The following is a 21,870-nucleotide window of genomic DNA, read 5'->3' as shown; positions in this document are numbered from 1 at the left end:
GAGATCTCTGTGTGGAAGAATGTTTGGCTCGGTTGTAAGCATGCTGCACATAACACAAATGTTCATCCCAAAGCTTGGGATGTTTGTTGCAATATCCCCTGAGCAACTGGATCACCGTCCTGTTGACTACTTCTGTCTGACCATTGATTTGTGGATGGAAAGTTGTGCTTTTCTTTAGTTTGGTGTCCATCAGTTCCCACAGACTTGACCAAAACTTCCCCACAAATCTGGTGTCTCGATCAGATATAATGGAAGTGGGTAATCCAAAATGAACCCATACATGTTGAAAGAACAGTTTTGCAGTTTGTTCAGATATAATTTGTTTATTACAAGGTACCAAAATACACATTTTGATGAACCTATCCACAATAACATACAGATAATCATGACCCTTCCTAGATTTAGGCAGTCCTCCAACAAAGTCCATGGAAACACTTTCCCAAGGATGAGAAGGAACTGGCAATGGAGTGTACAAGCCTATTTTCCTATTGCTGGGCTTGCTTTTAGCACACATAGTACACCCTCTTACATATCTAGAAACTGTCTCGTTCTTTTTTGGCCAATAACAAAATCTTTGCAGCTGTGCAACTGTTTTGCTTACCCCAAAGTGACCTGATATTAGAGAAGTGTGTGCTTCTCAAATTATCTTTACTCTTTCAGTTTGTAGAATGCATAGCTTCCCACAATGATATAGGAGTTGGTCCTTAATGTGATAATCCAATTCTTCTACTCGTTTGCCTCGACTTAAAGTTGCATATACATCTTTAAAGTCCATATCTTGAGCATATTGTTCAATGTATCTCTCATGCAATACATAATTATGCTTAAGTATAGTAGATGCATTTATAATGGGTGTAGATAACATATCTGCAACTTTATTATGTATGCCCTTTTTATATCTGATAACTAAATGAAACTGTTGTAGAAAACTCATCCATCTATAGTGTCTTGATTGTTGCAACTTAGTCTAGGAGTGTAGATATTGAAGTGGTTGATGATCAGTATGTATAACTATCTCTTTGCCCATTAAGTAATGTTTCCACTTTTTCACACTCTGTACTAATGCATACAATTCTTTATCATATGTGGGATAGTTAACTACTGCAGAATTAAATGTCTCAGAATGATAACATATGGGTTTACCGTGTTGTATCAACACTGCTCCCATGGCATAGTCATTGGCATCCGTTTGGATCTCAAATGGTCTTTGAAGATCAGGCAGTGCTAGTACTGGTGTTGTACTAATCTTTTCTTTCAAGGTGTCGAAGGCTTTCTGCTGTTTGCCTCCCCACTAAAACACCTTGTTCAATCCTGTTAAAGCATGTAAGGGAGCTGCAATTAAGGAAAAGTTAGAAATGAGCTTTCTCCAATATTGTGTTGCTCCTAAGAAGCTCCTAACTTCTGTAGCAGATTTGGGTTTAGGGCAGTTTACAGTGACTGCCACCTTAGAGGGATCTATCTTCAATTCACCACCCCCTACTATATGTCCCAAATAATTCAAAGATGTTTTGCCAAATTCACATTTTGAAAGTTTAACATAAAGCTTTTCTCTTTTCAAAACATCTAGTGTCTACTTAACATGCTTTAAGTGTTCTTCCCATGTTTTGCTAAATATAAGAATGTCATCCAGATATACAATAACAAAATCATCAAGAAAAGGTCTGAGCACATCATTCATTATTCTCATAAAAGTAGCAGGAGCATTAGTTAAGCCAAAAGGCATGACCAGCGACTCATACAGTCCCTGCTTTGTTTTGAAATTAGTCTTCCATGCATCTTGTTCTGCAACTCTGACCTGATGATATCCACCATACAAGTCTAACTTGGAAAAATAAACAACTTCCTTTAACTAATCTAATTGATCATCTATGCGAGGAAGGGGATAACGATTTTTTATTGTTATTTTATTCAGTGCTCGGTAATCAATGCACATTCTCCACGAGCCATCTTTCTTTCTCACCAAAACGATTGGTGACCCACATGGTGATGTGCTAGGTCTGAGGAACCCCTTCTCGAGCAACTCCTATACCTGCTTCTTGATTTCTGCATTCTCTAAAGCGAACAACCTGTACATACCAATGTTAGGCGATGGAGCATCTTGCTACAAATTAATATCATGCACTATTTCCATTTTGGGTGCAGACCTTTAAGTTCTTGAAACAAGATATCATACTTTGAAACAACTTTTTCTAAATCAACTTGTTTTTTAGCATCACAGCCCTCAAATACATTGGTTTTATCAGGCTTCTTTTCCTTTACAACCATCAGTAAAAATTGTTTGCATGAATTTACAATTCGTTTCATCTGCCCTGAATTTATGAGAGTATAATTATTCTTGAGCTTATGAGCTCTTACAAAGTATTCGATTCCATCTTTAACGAGTAGATACTTGTTCTCAGATCTATAGAAAATAGCTTTTCTATCATATAAGTAAGGACTTCCTAAAACAATTCCACATATATCCAAAGGAATTATATCTAACTCAACCTCATCTACAAATGTTGACCCAAAAGAAAACTTAAGTTTGCATTGTCTAGTCACTTGTAGTTGTGCTTTATCACTTAACCAACCTAATGGGTATGGTTTCTTGTGAGCTGTAGTCAGTAATCCCAACTTCTTCACAATTGCTTCAGATATTAAATTTACTTGTGAGCCACTATCAAACAAAGTATCAATCTTTTGATGTTTGGAAATAACTCGAATATGGAAAAGCTCATGTCTTTTTCCCTCATTTTTTTCATCAATAGTAGATTGTGCAAAATTACTAGTAGATGCTTCAAAATTCTTACCTTTTATACCTGTGGCTACAATGGTTGCTTCATCTCCTGAGTCCGACCCCAAATCTTTCTGAATAGCTACAGCAGTCTTCTTCTTCTTGCCCTCGAACTTCTTAGGTCTCAGCTCCAGATGCAGAATCCAACAGTGCTCATCATCATGCCCATCCTTCTTACAGTGAGTGCATGAAGATTTGCTTTTCTGTGCAGTGTTGGCCTTCCTCTCTTTCCATTTCTGTTTTCTTTTCTCCTTATTTTTGCTTGCAATGGGCTTGGATGATCCCCCAACTTCTGGCTTCCCATTCTTTCCTCTAGCTTCTAGATATGTAGCTTGAACAGATACCTCATCTATACAAGTGGGATTAAACATGAGGATAATGTGCCTCATGTAGCTGTGTAGACCACCGATGTACTTCAACAAAGTCTCAGGTAAGTCTAATGAGATTCCTAGAATCAAAGCTCTCTTCCTAAATTCTTGGGTGTAACCTTCTACACTTTGCCCTTTCAATTGACGAAGAGTTTGCCAGCTCATCATGGCTTGCTGCATGTAGGCCAGTGGATAGAACTGCTTTTTGATTGCGGAAACAAATTCACTCCAGACAGAAAGAGTCTTACCATGTCTCCTCATGTCAGCTTGGGTCCTGCCTTCCCACCAAACCAAGGAAGTGCCCCCAAGGCGTAGGCTGGCCAACTGAATCTTGCTCTTGTCTAAGTCAATACTCTACACTCTGCAATAAACATCAATTTGTCTGATCCAACTGTCTAGCTTTTCTGCATTCAACTCTCCATCATATATTGGTAAATGAAATTTAACATCTAGTTTAATCAAAGATGTCTTCTTTTTATGTTCAGAGCTATTAGGAGATGTGAGAAAGCTTTCTTCTTTCCCCTTGCCTTTTGACTGGTCATGGAGGAGAGACTCTTCATCTCCCTTATCTTGTTTGGAGCCTGATTAATCTTCCTCTTTATGTTTTCTAAAGTCCGTATACATTTCCTCTACCATGGATCTCATGGCCAGGAAACTATCTATAAATTGAGGATCTGGGCCCACAGAACCTTCCTCCAACATTGTCTTCTGAGGATAGACTTCCAAATTCAGGATTAGTTTCGACCAACTCTCCTTTTCCTAATTTGAGCTTTGATCTAGTTAGCATTCAACAGCTAAATCCGGCACAAGCTTGTCTAACCTTAACAACCTATAGCTCTGATACCACTTGATCTGAAATCATCCTTAGGTGACCTCAGGAAATTAATGAAGGTATTACAAACTCATGTGTTGGTGTGTGTGTCTATGTTATCTTGTGCAACAGATCGATAAGATTGTGAAATACACAGACACTTGAAATAGTAAGAGATCACAGTAAGCAAACATAAACACAACAAAATTTAATAAGGAGTTCACCCAATCCTCCTGGGCTACGTCTCCTGGTCCAACCTTCAGTGGTGGCCTTTTTATTATGTTTTTAAAGCAGAGTCTTACAATAAGGAGCTCAATCTGAGTATCACTTGACAGAGGATGATCAATAGGATGGCACTTGGAGTTCCCAAGTCCTTAGAGTTCACAGACTCCCCTTACCGAATTTCGACCTCAATTGGTCTCTGTCTACTCGATGCTGCCCTTACTCTGATGGTCAGCTCGGCTTCTCTGCCCTCTGCAACTTTGCCTCTCTTTCTGTGTCTCTCGACCTTCGGCTTCTTCACTGCTTCTCTGCCTCACTGTCTCTGTCCTGTCTCTGTCAGCTCGTGGCTTTAAAGTCAGTTCAGTCCCCGACTGTTCGTTTCGGCTTCCTAGCTCTCTAGATTGCCTGCCTCTGTCCGTTGGGACTTCTCTGCCCTGCATCATCATTGTTGCGTAACGCTTCGCAGAGAGGTGGCCACCTGTCTCCTTGCGAACTGAGTGTCAGTTCTTCCTGAACGGTCGTTTTTTCCGTTATTTCCCAGATGCCTATGAAACGGATCCTTTTGTCGATTCATTGGTCAAATCAAACTTCAAATCTTATGTGCCATAGTTTATTTCTCCCTCGGGTCCGGTCATCCATCAAGTTGAACCTCCGCCGTTGATCTGTAGCCCCCAGATCCTACGATCTTCACTTATATCGCGCGGTTGAGTTGCTCGACCGTTAGTCCGCGATGTAAGCGGTTTCTCTCTCTCCCCGTCGGACACGCGTCACTCAGTGTATGGAATCGCTGGGTCCTTGGCCAAATCCACTTACCACCTGAAATGCCTCTGATATTCCCGCCAGTTTTGAGTGCGAGACCCACTTTGTCAGTTTTAGCGCTTTCCCACGATTTTCCGGTTTTCCTTGTGACCGAGCGCTCGAGGCTTTTCCTTCTCGAGGGGTTTTGCCCAGCGATACAGAAACAGCCTCCATTTCCGGATCTGAGCTTCCCAATTGCCATTTTTGCGCCATGCGCGGTCTCCATGGGCCAACGATCAACGCGCTTTGACCGAAGGTCCTCGTTGTTCCATGCTGGCTGCAAATTGCCATTATTCAGAGGTTATTTCTGATAGCTATAAGATTTCTTGAAATCTGTCATTCATTCTTAACAATCATGGAATTGTTTGAGAATCCAATTTGGATCAGCGAGTATGAACAACTTGGCAGCCCTACAATCCCCTCTCAAGTGTATCTGCAGGAGGCCAATTCGCCTTGAACCTCAAACTTGTAAAAGAAGTGACCATAAAGTGGTCGGTGAACAAACAAGAGAGGGATTCATAGGAACTCTAAGGGGTGGAGGAAGAACTCAAAGCCATATCTGAGGAAGTTGCAGAATTTTTCAAATCGGTGGAATCAAAATAAAGGATGGTACACTTAGAAGGGAGAAAGAAAAGCCTTCTAGCAAATATCGAAGCCACTTTAAGACTCAAAAGCAAGGTTATCTGTCTGGAGGTTGGAGATCAGAATACCAAATTCTTCGAAAACTACACTAAAGGAAGGAAGATGTGCAACACAATCTGGAAGTTGAATGACCCCTGAAGGGAACAGTGTCTCATCTTTCGAAGACTTGGCAGAGCTTGGGAAAACCCATTTTGGAAATCTTTTCAGGGAACCACCTGGGGTTGACATTGCCAAGGTGGTCTGATTAGCCCTCTACTTCCATAGTTTTGTTGCAAATGGAAACAATGACCAACCTAATGGAGATTGTTACAATGGATGAACTTAAGAAGGTACTGGGAAGTTTTCAAAGGGACAAAAATCTGAGCCCAAATGGGTGGTAGGTCGAATGTTTTCTAAGACCCTTTGATACCTTGGGCGAGGACCTCCTCGAAATCCAAAACATCGGGCCATATTCAAGCTTCCTTCAACTCCACCTTCATAGCTTTAATTCCTAAAGTGGATAACCCCTCCACTTTCGATGATTTCCTTCCTATTTCCATGCGCAATTGCATTTAGAAGGTCATCGCAAAAATCATTGCATAAAGATTTATACCCATTCTCTCCAAATCAATCTCAACGAAACAGTTTGCTTTCCTGTAAGGGAGACAAATTTATGAAGTTATTGGTGTGGCCCAAGGACTTTGTAACGAAAGAAATTAAATAAATATTATGATTAATTAGGTAAAGGGGGCACGATTAAAAGATCATGACCCCTCATGTAAAGGCACCCGAGCCTATATTTAAGCCAAGGGCCTTCATTGTAAAGACCATCATTCAATTTATCATATAATATAATATAAATTTTTATTTTACAGTGTCAATTTCTCTGTAACAATTGGTATCAGAATCAGTCGTTGTTTGCTACATTTTGTTCATTGTAAGATGCCCCCCGTCCACTATTTGTCTGCTTCATAACTCATGTTCATCAATCCATCATTGTCATTGTGTGATGTCTGACTCTGCTTTCACCAACTCGGCAAGCTACTGTTGACAACGTCAACAGAGTGAAATTCTTTTGATCCTTGAACTATTTCAATTCACAGGTGTTACACATTAATCGCCCCACACCCGATCTTCCATCATCACACATTAACCACCGCAACTCCGACTACATTCCACCACCACTTAATCCACTATCATAACCTTGTTTGTTCCCCACCACAATTTCAAGCGTCACCAATCAACGCCACGTAGTTTGCATCCTCTGGTTCCACTCCTCATCGTTTTCCCCATCCCCCAACCTCGACTGTCACGCCTTCGTCTACTATGTTGTCCTTCGTCGCTTCATAAGTAATTACTTTAATTATAAGCCTAATTAAATATTTATTTTATTAATAATTATAATATTTATAATGATTGATTATTATATTTCAGTTAATACATATTTTAATAATATAATATAATCTATATAATATTTATATATATTCTTCAAAAATAAAATTAAATTAAATTTAAAGAAGCGAGTCAAATTGAAAAGTCATACACCATCATTTACTCAGATAATGACGACGAGTGAATTTAGCATAAAGTTGGAAGACTTTGAGAAAAGGCTCAACCAAAGTGGCGCAAAATTTACAAAGCTCTGAGATAAAACAGATAATATAGAGAATCAGCTCCAGCAAAATTCTAATGCCATTTGAAAGGACCACGAAGACCTGCGAAAACAAATTGATCATAATCACACTCAAGTGATGGGTACATTGAACCTTATTATTTCAAAGAATAATATCGCCACTTCACAACAAGAAACTTCTAATACGTTAGAGCCGTCGGATTCACATCAAAATCTCAAATCTCCACATTCATCTACCAAACCCGATTCACAAAACAATAGACTGAATCTTCAAAAAATGTTGATTTCAAACCAAATTCCCTCATTCAATCTGTCAATTGTCACATACCAGCAAAGAGCGAAACTCAAGTTGTCAAATTTTGATGGTAATGAGATACATAGTGTAGCATGGTTCAATAAAGCATATGAGTATTTTGAGATTTACAATATTGACAATGATGATGAAAAAATCAAGCATGCATCCATGCAGTTGGAAGGTGATGCATATAATTGGTATATGTGGTGGTAAGAGTCGACACATGTAATAAGTTGGAGCAAATTCAGAGATGCTTTCTTTAAACAGTTATAGGGTGCCAAATAAGAAGAGTTCTTCACGGAACTCACCCATCTACAACAAAAATGAAATGTGGACAAATATACTAGAGAATGGGAAACTCTAGATACACGAGTACCTGAATTATCAGAAAAATTCCTTATTCAATCATACCTCACTGGACTTAAACCATATCTCCAGAATGAACTTAAGCTTCATGACGTTACATCTTTAGAAGAAGCAAAGACAAAAAGCAAAAGTTGCAGAAAAGAAATTCGAAAGAATACAACTGCCAAAAGTTGAAAGAGTATATTCAAGACGAAGGTTTCCCCAAACTTCTGACATGGAGAATACAAAGTTCATTCCGCCGCATCTACAAGGAGGAGGAAAATCTAATGTGTAGGTGCCAAGAATAAAAGAGGATGACGAAAAACACTATGGCAAAAAATAGGACCCCATGCACAAATGTTTTAAAGGAAAGGATACCACAAACTTATATAAATGTGAAGGAACCAATGATTCAGATATTAAAGAATCGGACATAGAAGAAGTTGAGGATTCTCAACAATTTTCCCTAGAATCAAACGACGAAAATGTTCTGCAAGTATCGTTATCAGCAATGACAGGAATAGCCCAACCCCAAACCTTGAAGTTAAAAGGGCATTTCAAAAAGAACAACACAATGGTTCTAATTAATACAGGAAGCACTCACAATTTTTTGGATTCAAATCTTGCAAGAAGGCTCAACATTTTCACATATCCAATGCTTAACATGAAAGTGATGGTAGCAGATGGAATAAAAATCGAATGAATAGGTAAATGTCCTAAGGTTAAATTACAGATTCAGGAATACAATTTAGAATCTTCATTTTACATCGTACCACTTCGAGGAGTGGATGTGGTCCTAGTTGTCCAATGGCTACAAACCTTAGGAACTTACTCTGCCAACCATCAAAAACCATTTTTAAAATTTAGATGGGAAGCACAGAAACATAAGTTATATGGCTTCCAACCACCTCAAAATCAAATTGTCTCATCCCACCAAATGGTGAAGTTGACCTGAAAAGGAGCTACAATATATTTGGTATGATGTCCCCAGATGGAAATGATGGCTTCAAAATTAATTGGCGAAGAGCCCCCTGAGATTCAGGAGTTGATTCAGAAACACAAAAAATTATTCCAAGATCTTCCATTGCAGATGCCTCCTAAAAGAGAAATTGAGCACAAAATCAAAGTTAAGTCAGGATCAAACCCTGTCAACACCAAGCCATATAGATATCCACATCATCAAAAGACTGAAATTGAAAGGATAGTCCAGGATCTCTTAAAATGTGGTATTATCACAAAAAGTAGAACCCCTTACGTTGCTCTGGTGATTATAGACAGAAAGACGATGGGTCGTTTAAACTATGCGTATATTACAGAGGATTGAACAAGATAACGATTAAGAACAAGTTCCCTATTCCCTTCATAGATGAAATGTTAGATGAACTACATGGAGCTAAATCTTTTTCAAAATTGGACATTAAATCCCGATACTACCAAATCATAATAAGATTAGAGGACATTCCGAAGATCGTCTTTCGAACTCATGAAGGTCATTACGAGTTTACGGTAATGCCTTTTGGGTTAATTAATATTCCAGCGACCTTCCAGGCCACTATGAATGAGGTATTTCGACCATACTTAAAGAAATTTATACTAGTTTTCTTTGATGATATTCTAGTCTATAGTAACACATGGAAGGAGCATCTACAACATTTGGAACAAGTTCTCACTATACTAGATGTCAAAGTGCACCTTTGGAAGAAAAAGGTGCAATACCTTGGACACCTAATATCTAAAGGAGTAAAGGTAGATCCTAATAAAATCAAGGCAATTAGAAAATGGCCTAAACTTGTTAACATCTCCAAATCACGAGGATTTTTACGGTTGACTAGATACTACCGAAGATTTATTCGAAATTATGCTCATAGAACCACTATTCTAACAAATCTTTTAAAGAAAAAATAGTTCATGGAAGATGATCAAGTAGAACAATGTTTTGAAATATTAAAGTCATGTATTCAACGCCAGTCTTATCAATTCGTGATTTTTCAAAAACCTTTTATAATTGAATGCGATGCTTCCGAGATTAGATTAGGAGCCATATTAATGCAAGATGGCCATCCCATATCTTTTGAGAGCAAAAAGTTAATTAAGAGGGAGCATTTGAAATCAACATATGATAAAGAGATGCTTGCTATCATGCAGGACCTAACCAAATAGTGACAATATCTTTTAGGTAGCAAATTCATGATACGTACAGATCACAATAGCTTGCAGCACCTATTATAACGGAAAACACTTTCAGTGGAGCAGCAAAAATGGTTGGAGAAAATAGCTACCTTTGATTTAGAAATTCTCCATAAGGGTAAAGCCAATGTTGCAGCTGATGATCTATCTCGAAAAGATGAAGACCCATCATTACTTGAAATATCAACTATAGTACCAGAATGGTTAGATGAAATTTGAAGTGAATATGCAAAGAATCTAAATATATGTAACCTAATCAATAATCCTATTCAAAATTCAAAACTCGAATGGAGCACTAACATCCTTTTGGACCTTGGTATAAGGGACGAATTTATCTAAGTCCCACTTCCAAATTTAAAACCAAAGTTCTTAAGGAGTGTCATGATTCACCAGCAGCCGAACGTGGGATTCTTCAAAACCTATAGTACTCTTGTATGTCTTCTCTGCAATTCCTCAAGTCTGACCAAAATTTGATGTGCCAAATGCAAGTTATGGTAACTTTCCCAAAACTTGTTGATTTTTGGCCTTTTGGCCTCTTCCCAAGAGAAAAATTGTATAGTGTTCCACGTGTCCAATTATTTAAATATGATTATGAAATTTTTACTTGAGATACCTTAGAATGCCTCCTCATATCCCTGTAAATTTCACAGTTTGAAACTTCTTTTGAAGAAAGTTACATTAGAACTTCCAAGATCGCTAATTTGAAACCGATTTAAGACTAATCACAAACCCTAACTTCCACAAGGTGTACCTCTAGGGGTATAGCAAACTAGAACATAAAATTTTCACCGTAAGTACTTTCAAATATTTCCTCTATCTTCGCAAAATTTCACGTTCTGAAGCTTCCCCAAAAAAAGTTATAGCAAAAATTCTACAATGACTCATTTGAAGCAGCAAAACCCTATTTTCATATGCTCAAACACCAAATGTTATGAACCATACACCTAAAAACTGATAAAAAGCCAATAATTACAATCCACTTTCAAGGGGAAACCTCATTTAACTATGAATACAATGTACGAAACATGACATGATGATCCTAAATCTCATTGGTATATATATAGGACATAAGGGTTACAATTATAGTGAAAGAGTATAATGATCCTAATTCTCATTGGTATATATATAGGACACAAGGGTTACAATTATAATGAAAGAGTATAATGGAAGGGTCTAGCCTACATAACAATATAACAATAGAATATAATGAAAGAGTATAATGGAAGGGTCTAGCCTACATAACAATATAACAATAGAATATAATGAAAGAGTATAATGGAAGGGTCTAGCCTACATAACAATATAACAATAGAAATGTAATAACTCAATATCTAGGACTTAATAAGGGATGATTTGGGCTAACATGAGATTTGTTTACGACTTTTCCATGACATATAAAAAAAGAAAAACAATGGTTTCATGATTATTTTATTGGACACGCAACTAATCACATTGGTATTAGGCCATAATGCAAAACGCTATCCCAGCAACATGCACTAATCTACCACCTTTAACAATGAATACAATGTACGAGACATGATATGGTGACCCTAATTCTCGTTGGTATATATATAGGACACAAGGGTTACAATTATAATGAAAGAGTATAATGAAAGGGTCTAGCCTACATAACGATATAACAATAGAAATGTAATAACTCAAAATCTAGGACTTAATAAGGGATGATTTGGGTTAAAATGGGATTTGTCTAGGACTTTTCCACAGCATATAAAAAAGAAAAACAATGGTTTCATGATTAATTTATTGGACACACAACTAATCACATTGGTATTACACCATGATACAAAACACTATCTCAGCAACATGCACTTATCTTAAATAATTAACAACCAATGGAACTAATTATGTCTACATCCTTCCAGTTGCATTTATTCCTTCTTCGTCTCATTATTCCCATAACTTGCAAAGCTGCAACTATTTATACACAACCCATGGAAAGAGTAAAAACTTACAGGTTTCAAGGTTGCATTTTCACAGTCATCTGCATCATAAGCCTGATGCCCACAAAACCAAATATCAAGATATTCGTCATTAGCCTGATTCCGACAGATAAGAGACAAACAGAAAGGACATACCAAGGAAACCCATACCTCTTTAACAGGATTTGAATACTTGCCAGAGAGTAGGCCATGTCCAAGTTTCACCCTAAAATAGAAAACTTCTAATTAACAAATAAAACACAACATGGGAGGAAGAATCACTCATTATTCACACTGACAACCAAGCTAATAACCTACAGAAGACAAAAAGAAAGAAAAGAATTATTAAAATAACATGTAATCAAGAGAAATTAAAACTACCTTTGCATTTATGCTTTAGTTTCAAAAAAAAAATTGTACTTCATTAAGCACTTGTCACAATTGTACATGCACCTGCCTAGATCCATCTGAAACCCATATTTATCAAGCACCAGAAGGAATCAAATTTCTTATTGTATAATTTTTTTATCATTTTTTTATCATATTAAAAATAATATATACATTAATAAATTTGATCCCTCTTGGTGCTTGATAGATCCAGGTTTTAGATGGATCTAATCTAGTTTAATTTTTTTCAGATGTTGTCACATACATATGTATGTATGTAGTTATTTATTTTTACTTAATTTAACTGTGTTATTTAAGATTGATCCAATTTGTATTTTTTCTAATTCTTTTAATATAACATTATCTTCATTTGTTCAATCATTCGTGACAGCTTCTCTCCCGTACTGGGCTGTGGAGGACCTTGCTACTCTTGATGCAATAACAAGAGAGTTACCAAAGGGGGCTTGATGAGTTGGTGGAGAGGGCATCATTATAGTTCCCCCACTAGAGTTTAATTACCCCAAAGGGTGTTGTATGTTTCATCCATTGAAATAGAAGGGCTGTCACAGTCATTAAATTGGGCCAGGAGTGGCATTAGCCATAAAGTGTGGCCATCCTATTTATTCATAGGTGATGGATGCTTGACACTTCAGTTGAGAGGAAGCATCTTGCCAATTACTCTAGTAATAACAAGGAGTTTATCCAGCATAATTTCAGAAAAGAACAGAAGATTAGAATGAAATAACTAACAACAAAGGAAGATACATTTCATTGGGCATAACTTATTAATTCTTTTCTTTGGTATGGTTTACAAGCACCTAGCACAGACTGTAAACTTGAAAATCGAAAGCATGCCTAGATAACAAGTGTTGATATTGAACTTCAGCTAGCACACCTAAACGTTCAAAAAATTCCATATGAGATGGCTTATTATCATAATTCTGCATTTATAAAAAATCCTTCTTGTACTCAGTTATGACAGTCTACAGTCAATTATACATGCTCTTGTTAAGCTGGGTCTGATTGCTGGGATTCTCCCCATTCATTTTTTTAATTAAGTGTAGTATTTTAAACTAAATGAATGATATTTTAAACCAAAAACGTACAACTCCTGCATAATGTCATTTTCAACCACAACTTGTCACATTTCACATCATGCCTCTTATGAATTCAATAAAAAAATTTCAAGAATATTGCACCAGAATCTTCTACTAACTAAGCACATAACAGTAAGACGGGGTTAGCTTACAGCTGCATATTCAAGTCAACAGTTGGATCTGCAGGAGCCCCTTCAAAAGCTTCATCCAATTTTTGAGTTCCAAAATAACTGTCACAAACCAGCATGGATAGAAGATGAATAAATGACTACACAGTATAGGTAAAAGATGAATAAATGACTACACAGTATATGTAAAAGTTAAAAGGGAAAAAGATATAAAACCCAGCTAGCTAAATCAATACACATAGAATGTTACTTACCGTAAACTAAAATCTCTTGTGGAGAATACTGTTTGCATGATAGAGGCCAAGTAACAGCTACAGCATAAAATAAACAGATTATGCATAGAACTCATATGGCAGATTGATATCACTGCTAGGCAAAATTTCATATTTAATGATATATTGGCAACCTCATCCAGTTTAAGAAGCAGCTATACCTGTTTCCAAGATTGATAAGTCCTGTATAACCAGGCCCAAATAGAGGCTCTGATTCCTTGCCACTTTCCTGAATACGATTCCAATCAAAGTTTGTATTCTGATCCAGTTCTTTTTCAGCAGTAGTCAACTCCGTCTGAAAATGAAGTTATATCGACTCTTAAATCACATTTTGAAAAGGTTATGAAAAGAAACAATAATACAACAAAAATGACTCAAGATCGGCTAAAAAATCTAATAACTCGAGATTATTCACTTAGAAATATTGAATTATTTTCACTCCATTTCCAGCCTTACTAGGAAATACACAAGCAGGTTGATGTCATGTCAGAACTAACAACAAATATTCAACAACTCTTCAGTTTGAAGATTGGAAGGAAAGTCAACCCAGATATTCAACACATTATCAGGCCGAGAAGTGTGTACATGAGGATGACATGGCAATTAGCGTTGTACTCGGGACATAGGAAACACCATTTGTCACAATCAAACTATATCAGACTTTATAAAATTTCATCAACCATTAGATTAAGCCAGAAGACCACTCCAGCAGTGATTTCATTTGATATTGACATACACCTATAAATGTGTATTCAAGCTTCACTTAAGAAGTATGCATAACTCTTAGGAATTGCCATGCATAATTTTAAACACAGAAGTCCAGGGAATAAAAATTAAAAAGGGTAAAAAGCTTGAAAAGCGAAAAATAAGAGAAAGCAGCTCCTCCAAATGGAAGAATAAGAGAAAGCAACTCCAAATGAAAAGGATGTCCAGTTGGAAATCAAACAAATTTATTTTCACTTTCCTCGTTGACTACCTTAATGATGATAAAATGGAAGATAACATACCATAACCTAAGATCAAATTGAAGATAACAGACCGTATCCTAGTATGGTGGGAAGGATTTTGCAAATGAAATATGCAACAGAGAAGGGCTTCCATCCCCAACTACAATGAGTTCATGGAAATACTGCGGAAAAAATTCCACCTAGCAAGGAATGAATCTATGTTAAAATTGGCAACTAGGGACAAACTCCATATGGGTCATCTTATTCATGACTGATAATATTTCTATTAGATTCCTCTCGTTGAGAGGTGTAGGATTGATCTAAAGATCATCCGATTCCAATAAGTATTTATGGAGATATGAATTTATTTTGATTATGGAATAATTATCAAGCCGACCAGCGACTCATGTAGGCTCAGAAGCCCAACAGTCACATCTATTCAATCATCAACATTTGCATATAAATATAGGAGGTCTTTTCCTCATTTGGACACACTCATCTCATCACATCTCTCTCTCTCTCTCCTACGCAGAAAAGATTCTCTTCTCCTACTGCGCAGAAAGAGACTCTTCTCTCACACGTGTGGAAGGAAGGACGCAGATTTAGGGTTGCAACTGCAGATCGGAAGTTTGACCAATGTTGACTATCAAACTCTCTCTCAGAACTGTGCTGTAGGTGGAACTGAATCTCCTCAAAAGGCCGCATTTTTTGGTGAAGGAATCAAGCCGATCCGACAATCGGTTTGCCAGATATTGTCTGCCCTAGTTGAGGGTTGATCTAGGGTTTGCTATTGCTGATGTAAACCAGATTTATGTACTATTTCTCTTTGCTGAATTATTGAAGATAAAAGAAGATTTGATCAAAGGGTTTCCCCATATTGGGGTTTGTCCCTGGCTAGCCGCCACATCTTGTGTCTCTTGTCTTGGCTTGTTTTTCTGTCGATCATTTAATGTTCTATCTGCACTTTACTTAATGTACATGTGATTGCTAATCTGTGGATAATAATAGGAAAAGAAGTAAACTGCTCTAAGCATAGAACATACCATAAATTAACATGGTATCAGAATTGAGGTGAAGACAAAGCTCGAGCAAGAGCAAGAGCAATCACCAAAGAGAAGATTGGCAAGGCTATCCTAAAAGAAGTATGGGGTCCTCAACACTCTTCCCTGTCGAAGACAAGCTCTGTGAAAAAGCTGAGTATCACGGATGGAAGATGTCTCTCGATCTAACCTTAGAAGATCAAGAAGTGTTGGACCATGTGAGAGGCAATATTGTTGAGCCTCCATCAAATGCACCCGCTGCTGCCAAGAACAAATGGAAAACCGATGAAGTCAAAACAAAGAAGATCATCCGGGACTCTATCGACAAGTGCTTGGTGGCCTACATCTCCGACCTAAACACCTCCAAGGAAATCTACGATAGACTGGTGATTTTATTTAAAGTTAATGATGCAAATCAAGTTTTGTTTCTTAGAAATAAGCTGAAGAAAATTAAGAAGGGCAAAGATGAGAGTATGCAAGCATACTTCTTAAGAATCACCAAGATCAAGAACGATCTCCTATCTATTGGGGAGATTATTACTGATATGGAAATGGCACTCACGACTCTTGGAGGATTACCATCCGAATGGTACGTGTTCAGGACTACTCTTCTCAACAATAATGTAATTCCTGGTTTCGAGGAATTAATGGCAAGATGCATTCAAGAAGAAACAAGGATAGAAGAGCAAGAAATGCCCATGCCTAAAGGTCCTCCTGCTGCCTTTTCTTCTCATGCTAAGAAAAGAAATAATTTTGGATCTAAATCAAAACGAAAAGTTGGACCTAAGGGTGGAAGAAAAGGACGATGTTACATTTGCGATAAAGCAGGTCACTATGCAAGGGAATGCCCTGATAGAAGGAACTCTCACCAGGACGACAATCAAAATCCCTCTCATGGCAATCAAAGGAATGGCAAATCTAATAGCAGAGGTAAAAGGAGTGCTGGAAATCAAGGAAGAGGACAATCATTCAAGAAGGCTAGAAATTCCAGGTATGAATCTAACATTGTTGACAATAAGCAGGATGAATATTATCTACCAGCTGCTCTATCTACCTCTTCTCCTCCAGACTCACTGGGAAATTGGCTTATTGATTGTGGTGCCTCAAGGCACTTCCCTGGTTACAAAGAAGTTCTCCATAATCTGATAGAGAAAGAAACTAACCTAGAAATTGTCCTAAGAGATAATATGAAATATCCCATGAAAGGTGTAGGTAATGTCTCTCTTAAATTGAATCAAGGTAATACGATCCACTTACAGGATGTATTATATGTACCTGACCTCAAAAAGAACCTGGTGTCCATCTCGGCAATGGAAGACAAAAGCTACAAGGTGGCTTTCAGCGATGGCAAGGTACGTGCATGGAAAAACAATATTAAAGATGCCTTCACTCTTGGGTTTCGAGTTGATTCATTATATCAGGTCGAAGGAAGTCTGCTAGGTGTCATGTCTTGAGACACATCTCAAGCCCTGATCAAGAATCAAACCGGAAAGAAGATCAAGATCTTAAGGACTGATAATGGGACTGAATATGAATCTAACGAGTTTCATGACTTTTGTAAAGAGGTTGGCATTAAGAGGGAGACTACTACACCTGAACAGAATGGTGTGGCAGAAAGGAAGAAAAGTACGATTGTGGAAGTTGTCCGTGCCATGCTCCATGATCAAAGACTTCCAAAGTTTCTATGGGCCGAAGCTGCAAGCACCACTGTATATGTACAAAACCGATGCCCTCATCAAGCATTGGGTTCCAATACTCCTGAAGAAATGTTCACCAGTAAGAAACCTGACGTATCTCATTTTAGAATTTTTGGAAGCCCTGTATATTTTCATGTGCCGAAAGAGAAAAGGACTAAATTGGGTGCATCTGGAAAGAGAATCTTCGTGGGCTATGGTGAAAATACTAAGGGATACAGAATCTATGTAGCCGATCAAAGGGAAGTCGTGATTAGTCATGATGTCACCTTTGATGAAGATATGGCTCTCAGCAAGGTGGACAATCTTCCTACTTTGAGGAGCTCTCAAGAAGCTGACACCAGGGAACCAAAAGAAAAAGATGATGTAACAATGCCCGATGTGGATGAACCCATGGATCCTATTGATCCACCTGAGCCTTCCTCTTCTAAGAAGAGGCCCTCTTGGCTTAGGGGGCTACTCGATGATGCTGAAGGACACACTGCACCCCGAGGAACCTTCCATGAAAGTAAGAAACCTAACAAGTATCAGGGATACCTGACCATCATGAGCACGATCATACAAAATGAGCCTTCATCATTCTCAGATGTCGTCAAGCATCAAGTATGGAAGGATGCTATGACAGAAGAATATGAGTCTATTATGAAGAATGATATCTGGGAAGTAGTTCCCAGACCCCAGGACAAGACAATTGTCACTTCTAAATGGCTTTACAAGATAAATCATGCAGCAGATGGAAGTACAGAAAAGTATAAGGCTCGTTTTATCGCTCGTGGCTTCTACCAAAAGGAAGGTATAGACTATGCCGAGATATTTGCACCTGTTGCCAAATATACCACCATCCGCTCGATCATAGCCCTTGCGGCTTCACAAGGATGGAACCTACATCAGATGGATGGATGTATTGAGCTCTAGGAGCTCCGGGGGGGCGCAGGGTACTTCTTGGAGCGACATATGAGCACAGGGTGACTCACCATCCCCTGGTGGTGTACGTGTACAAGGTAAAAGAATCAAAACTTTCCCTGTGACACCCCGTGGCGACTATGTAGCAGGATGATTATGTTCTCCTGTGAGGTCTGGATGATGTGTTCTCCATGAAAACTATGTAGCAGGATGATTAGTTCTCTTGTGAAGTTAAGATGATGTGTTCTCCATGACGACTATGTAGCAGGATGATTAGTTCTCCTCTGAGGTCTGGATGATGTGTTCTCCATGACGATTGTGTCGCAGGGTGATTAGTTCTCCTGTGAGGCCTGGATGATGTGTTCTCCATGGCAATTGTGGAACAAGATGATTCGCTCTCCTGTGGGCCAGCATGATTAGTTCTCTGTGGCATCCACTGAACAGGATGATTCGCTCTCCTGTGGACAAGATGATTCGCTCTCTTGTGGGACAAGATGATTCACTCTCCTGTGGACAGGATTGATTAGTTCTCCTGTTCGAGGCATCCTACCCATGCAGTTTGGGACTCATGGGAAGTACCTCTCATTTGATAAATGAGTAGGGAAATGAGGATAGGGACCATAGTAGTACCAATGGACGCATCGTTGTATCTACCGTACTCCCTATGCTAGGATGACCTTCATTGATCTAGGATCAATGATACTGGTCTGGGACCAGTGGTAGGAGTTGTACCCACTATGACACCGACTTCGAGTCGGTTGAGGACTGTTCTGGGACTAGTGGTACACACTCTGAGACTGACTTTGAGTCAGTAGAGGATGGTATGATACATCCTCGATCATTTCTTCTTCTTCATAATTCGGGCAAAGCAGAGCAGAGAAGAACAAGGCAGAACAAAACAAGAGCAGAGCAGAGCAGATCAAGGGTCAAGTTGTACAAGGCAGTGCATTTGATGGATGAATAGTAGCGACCGACAGACGAATTGCAGATGGAGTTCTCCCTAGTTGAGAGGGAGTGTTAAAATTGGCAACTAGGGCCAAACTCCATATGGGTCATCTTATTCATGGCTGATAATATTTCTGTTAGATTCCTCTTGTCGAGAGGTGTAGGATTTATCTAAAGATCATCCGATTCCAATAAGTATTTATGGAGATATGAATTTAATTTGATTATGGAATCATTATCAAGTCGACCAGCAACTCATGTAGGCTCAAAAGCCCAACAGTCACATCTATTCAATCATCAACATTTGTATATAAATACAGGAGGTCTTTTCTTCATTTGGACACACTCATCTAATCACATCTCTCTCTCTCTCTCCTGCGCAGAAAAGAGGCTCTTCTCCTACTGTGCAGAAAGAGACTCTTCTCACACGTGTGGAAGGAAGGACGCAGATTTAGGGTTGCAACTGCAGATCGAAAGTTTGACCAGCGTTGACCATCAGACTCTCTCTCAAAACTGCATTGTAGGTGGAACTGGCTCTCCTCAGAAGGCCGCATTTTTTGGTGAAGGAATCAAGCCGATCCAACGGTCGGTTTGCCAAATATTGTCTGCCCTAGTTGAGGGCTAATCTAGGATTTGTTGTTGTTGATGTAAATCAGATTTATGTACTATTTCTCTCTACTGAATTATTAAAGATAAAAGAAGATTTGATCAAAGGGTTTCCCCATATTGGGGTTTGTCCCTGGCTAGCCACCACATCTTGTGTCTCTTGTCTTGGCTTGTTTTTCTATCGATCATTTAATGTTCTATCTGCACTTAATGTACATGTGATTGTTAATCGGTGGATAATAATAAGAATACCATGAATTAATAATCTGACACAAAAAATCAATTGCAGTATCTTATGCAAGAACCAGCTTAAAAAGCTAATGACTACACAACTGAATTCCACAAGTGCTTCATATTTTGCTGCATAGTTTTGAGAAAATAAAGAGATGCCACGATAACAGACCGTATCCTAGTATGGAGGGAAGGATTTTGCAAATGAAATATGCAACAGAGAAGGGTTTCCATCCCCAACTACGATGAGTTCAAGGAAATACTGCAAAAAAAATTCCACCTAGCAGGGAATGAATCTGACACAAAAAATCAACTACGGTATCTCAAGCAAGAACCAGCTTAAAAAGCTAATGACTGCAAAAATTAATTCCACAAGTACTTCATATTTTGTTGCATAGTTTTGAGAAAATAAAGAGATGCCACGCTAAATCATATGGTCAACCAGCAAATTCAAAGGGAGCTTTTTTTACACCCAAACCATTGATCAAACCTGTACAAAAGCCATGTGTCTAAAATCAAAGCATGAAAACACAGCATTACCCTTCTTTTGCATAAAGCTCAACAAAATCAGCTAGACATGTTGCCAGCCCTCTCTTTATTTGCTCTCTTTTCTGTCCACTTCCAGTTACTCTGCTCATCTATGGAACAAAATCCACTCAAATAGAATGGAACCCCTTTCCTCTCGGATCTAACACAACCCAATAGCCAACTAGGGGTTCAATTTGACCCAATCAACCCTCAATATGATTTACAACTAAACCCTTCTAAATTCTTCTTCATACTGCCCACATGGATAGACCCTATTCCACCAGTAACAACGGCTGATGTGACATCCTCTCAAATTATGGCGGTTAATTTCGATAGGTCAACTTTCGAGATGCATAACTTTCTCAAACGAGCTCTACTTGGGGGGATTCTTGTGCAGTTGGAAAGGCATCAATTGGTATATCATGGAATCTAGGTCCATAGAAAGGTCGAGACCCCAAGAAGTGGTCATTTGAGGCCTCAAAATGGCTCCTGAAATTTTTCCCCTGAAATTTTCCAAACTAGGACCGTCGATAAAAATGACTGTGCAAGTTTATTCCTCCAAAGTTTCACTCTAAAAGCATCAAGATAAATTACAAATAATATATTGATCATACCTCCCCATTTTGGGAGGCTTTTGGTCCCCAAAAGCTTTTACTGAATGAGGTGAGGAAAATTTTCCTCTAACTTCTCCCTAGAGTACTATTTAGCCTCGACTGGAAGTCATCCTTTTAACCCAATCTACCAAAGGTCATGTTGCCCATGTCTTGTAGTTTTGGACCTCTTCTACAAAATCATATCCTCTGTCAACTTTGCCTAAGCATCTGATGTTAAATCCTCTATAGCGAGGAGTACCTACTCCAGTTCCTAATCCATCGTGGAAGGTTTACAGAGTTACAAATTCTCCACATTCACTACTAAGTAAATGTGCATATAGGGCGGTAGACTGAGTCTATAGGCATACATACAAGGGATGATATAGACCCTGTTCCCTGTTATTAGGCTTGTTGGAACAACAAAAAATGTGTCCTCTTATTCGGCCAATACATATACCTCTGTAAGTTAGCCATTTTCTTCCCTACATCAAAATTCCCTGCAACCT

At 38.4% G+C, this 21,870-nt stretch overlaps 1 protein-coding gene across 7 annotated transcripts in view; it reads right to left on the bottom strand.

Annotated features, from left to right (window-relative positions):
* The window catches only part of UBP14 (ubiquitin-specific protease 14), a 141,293-nt gene that overhangs the window by 61,540 nt on the left and 57,883 nt on the right, over window positions 1-21,870 (bottom strand). For all 7 annotated transcript variants that reach the window (XM_089428641.1, XM_089428636.1, XM_089428637.1 and 4 more), the window contains 5 exons: window positions 14,039-14,172; window positions 13,860-13,916; window positions 13,630-13,707; window positions 12,165-12,219; window positions 12,027-12,068 (listed from right to left, as the gene is read on the bottom strand). In XM_089428641.1, coding sequence (XP_089284767.1) covers window positions 12,027-12,068; window positions 12,165-12,219; window positions 13,630-13,707; window positions 13,860-13,916; window positions 14,039-14,172 — 366 coding nt within the window. The remainder of the gene's footprint in view (window positions 1-12,026; window positions 12,069-12,164; window positions 12,220-13,629; window positions 13,708-13,859; window positions 13,917-14,038; window positions 14,173-21,870) is intronic.

This window comes from Pinus tabuliformis, chromosome 4_2 (assembly GCF_031772625.1).
Source record: "Pinus tabuliformis cultivar Carrire ecotype Pingquan chromosome 4_2, CPIR1, whole genome shotgun sequence".
Taxonomy (NCBI): domain Eukaryota; kingdom Viridiplantae; phylum Streptophyta; class Pinopsida; order Pinales; family Pinaceae; genus Pinus; species Pinus tabuliformis.
Note: the sequence above shows the minus strand (reverse complement) of the source record. Positions and strands in the feature narration are given on the sequence as shown.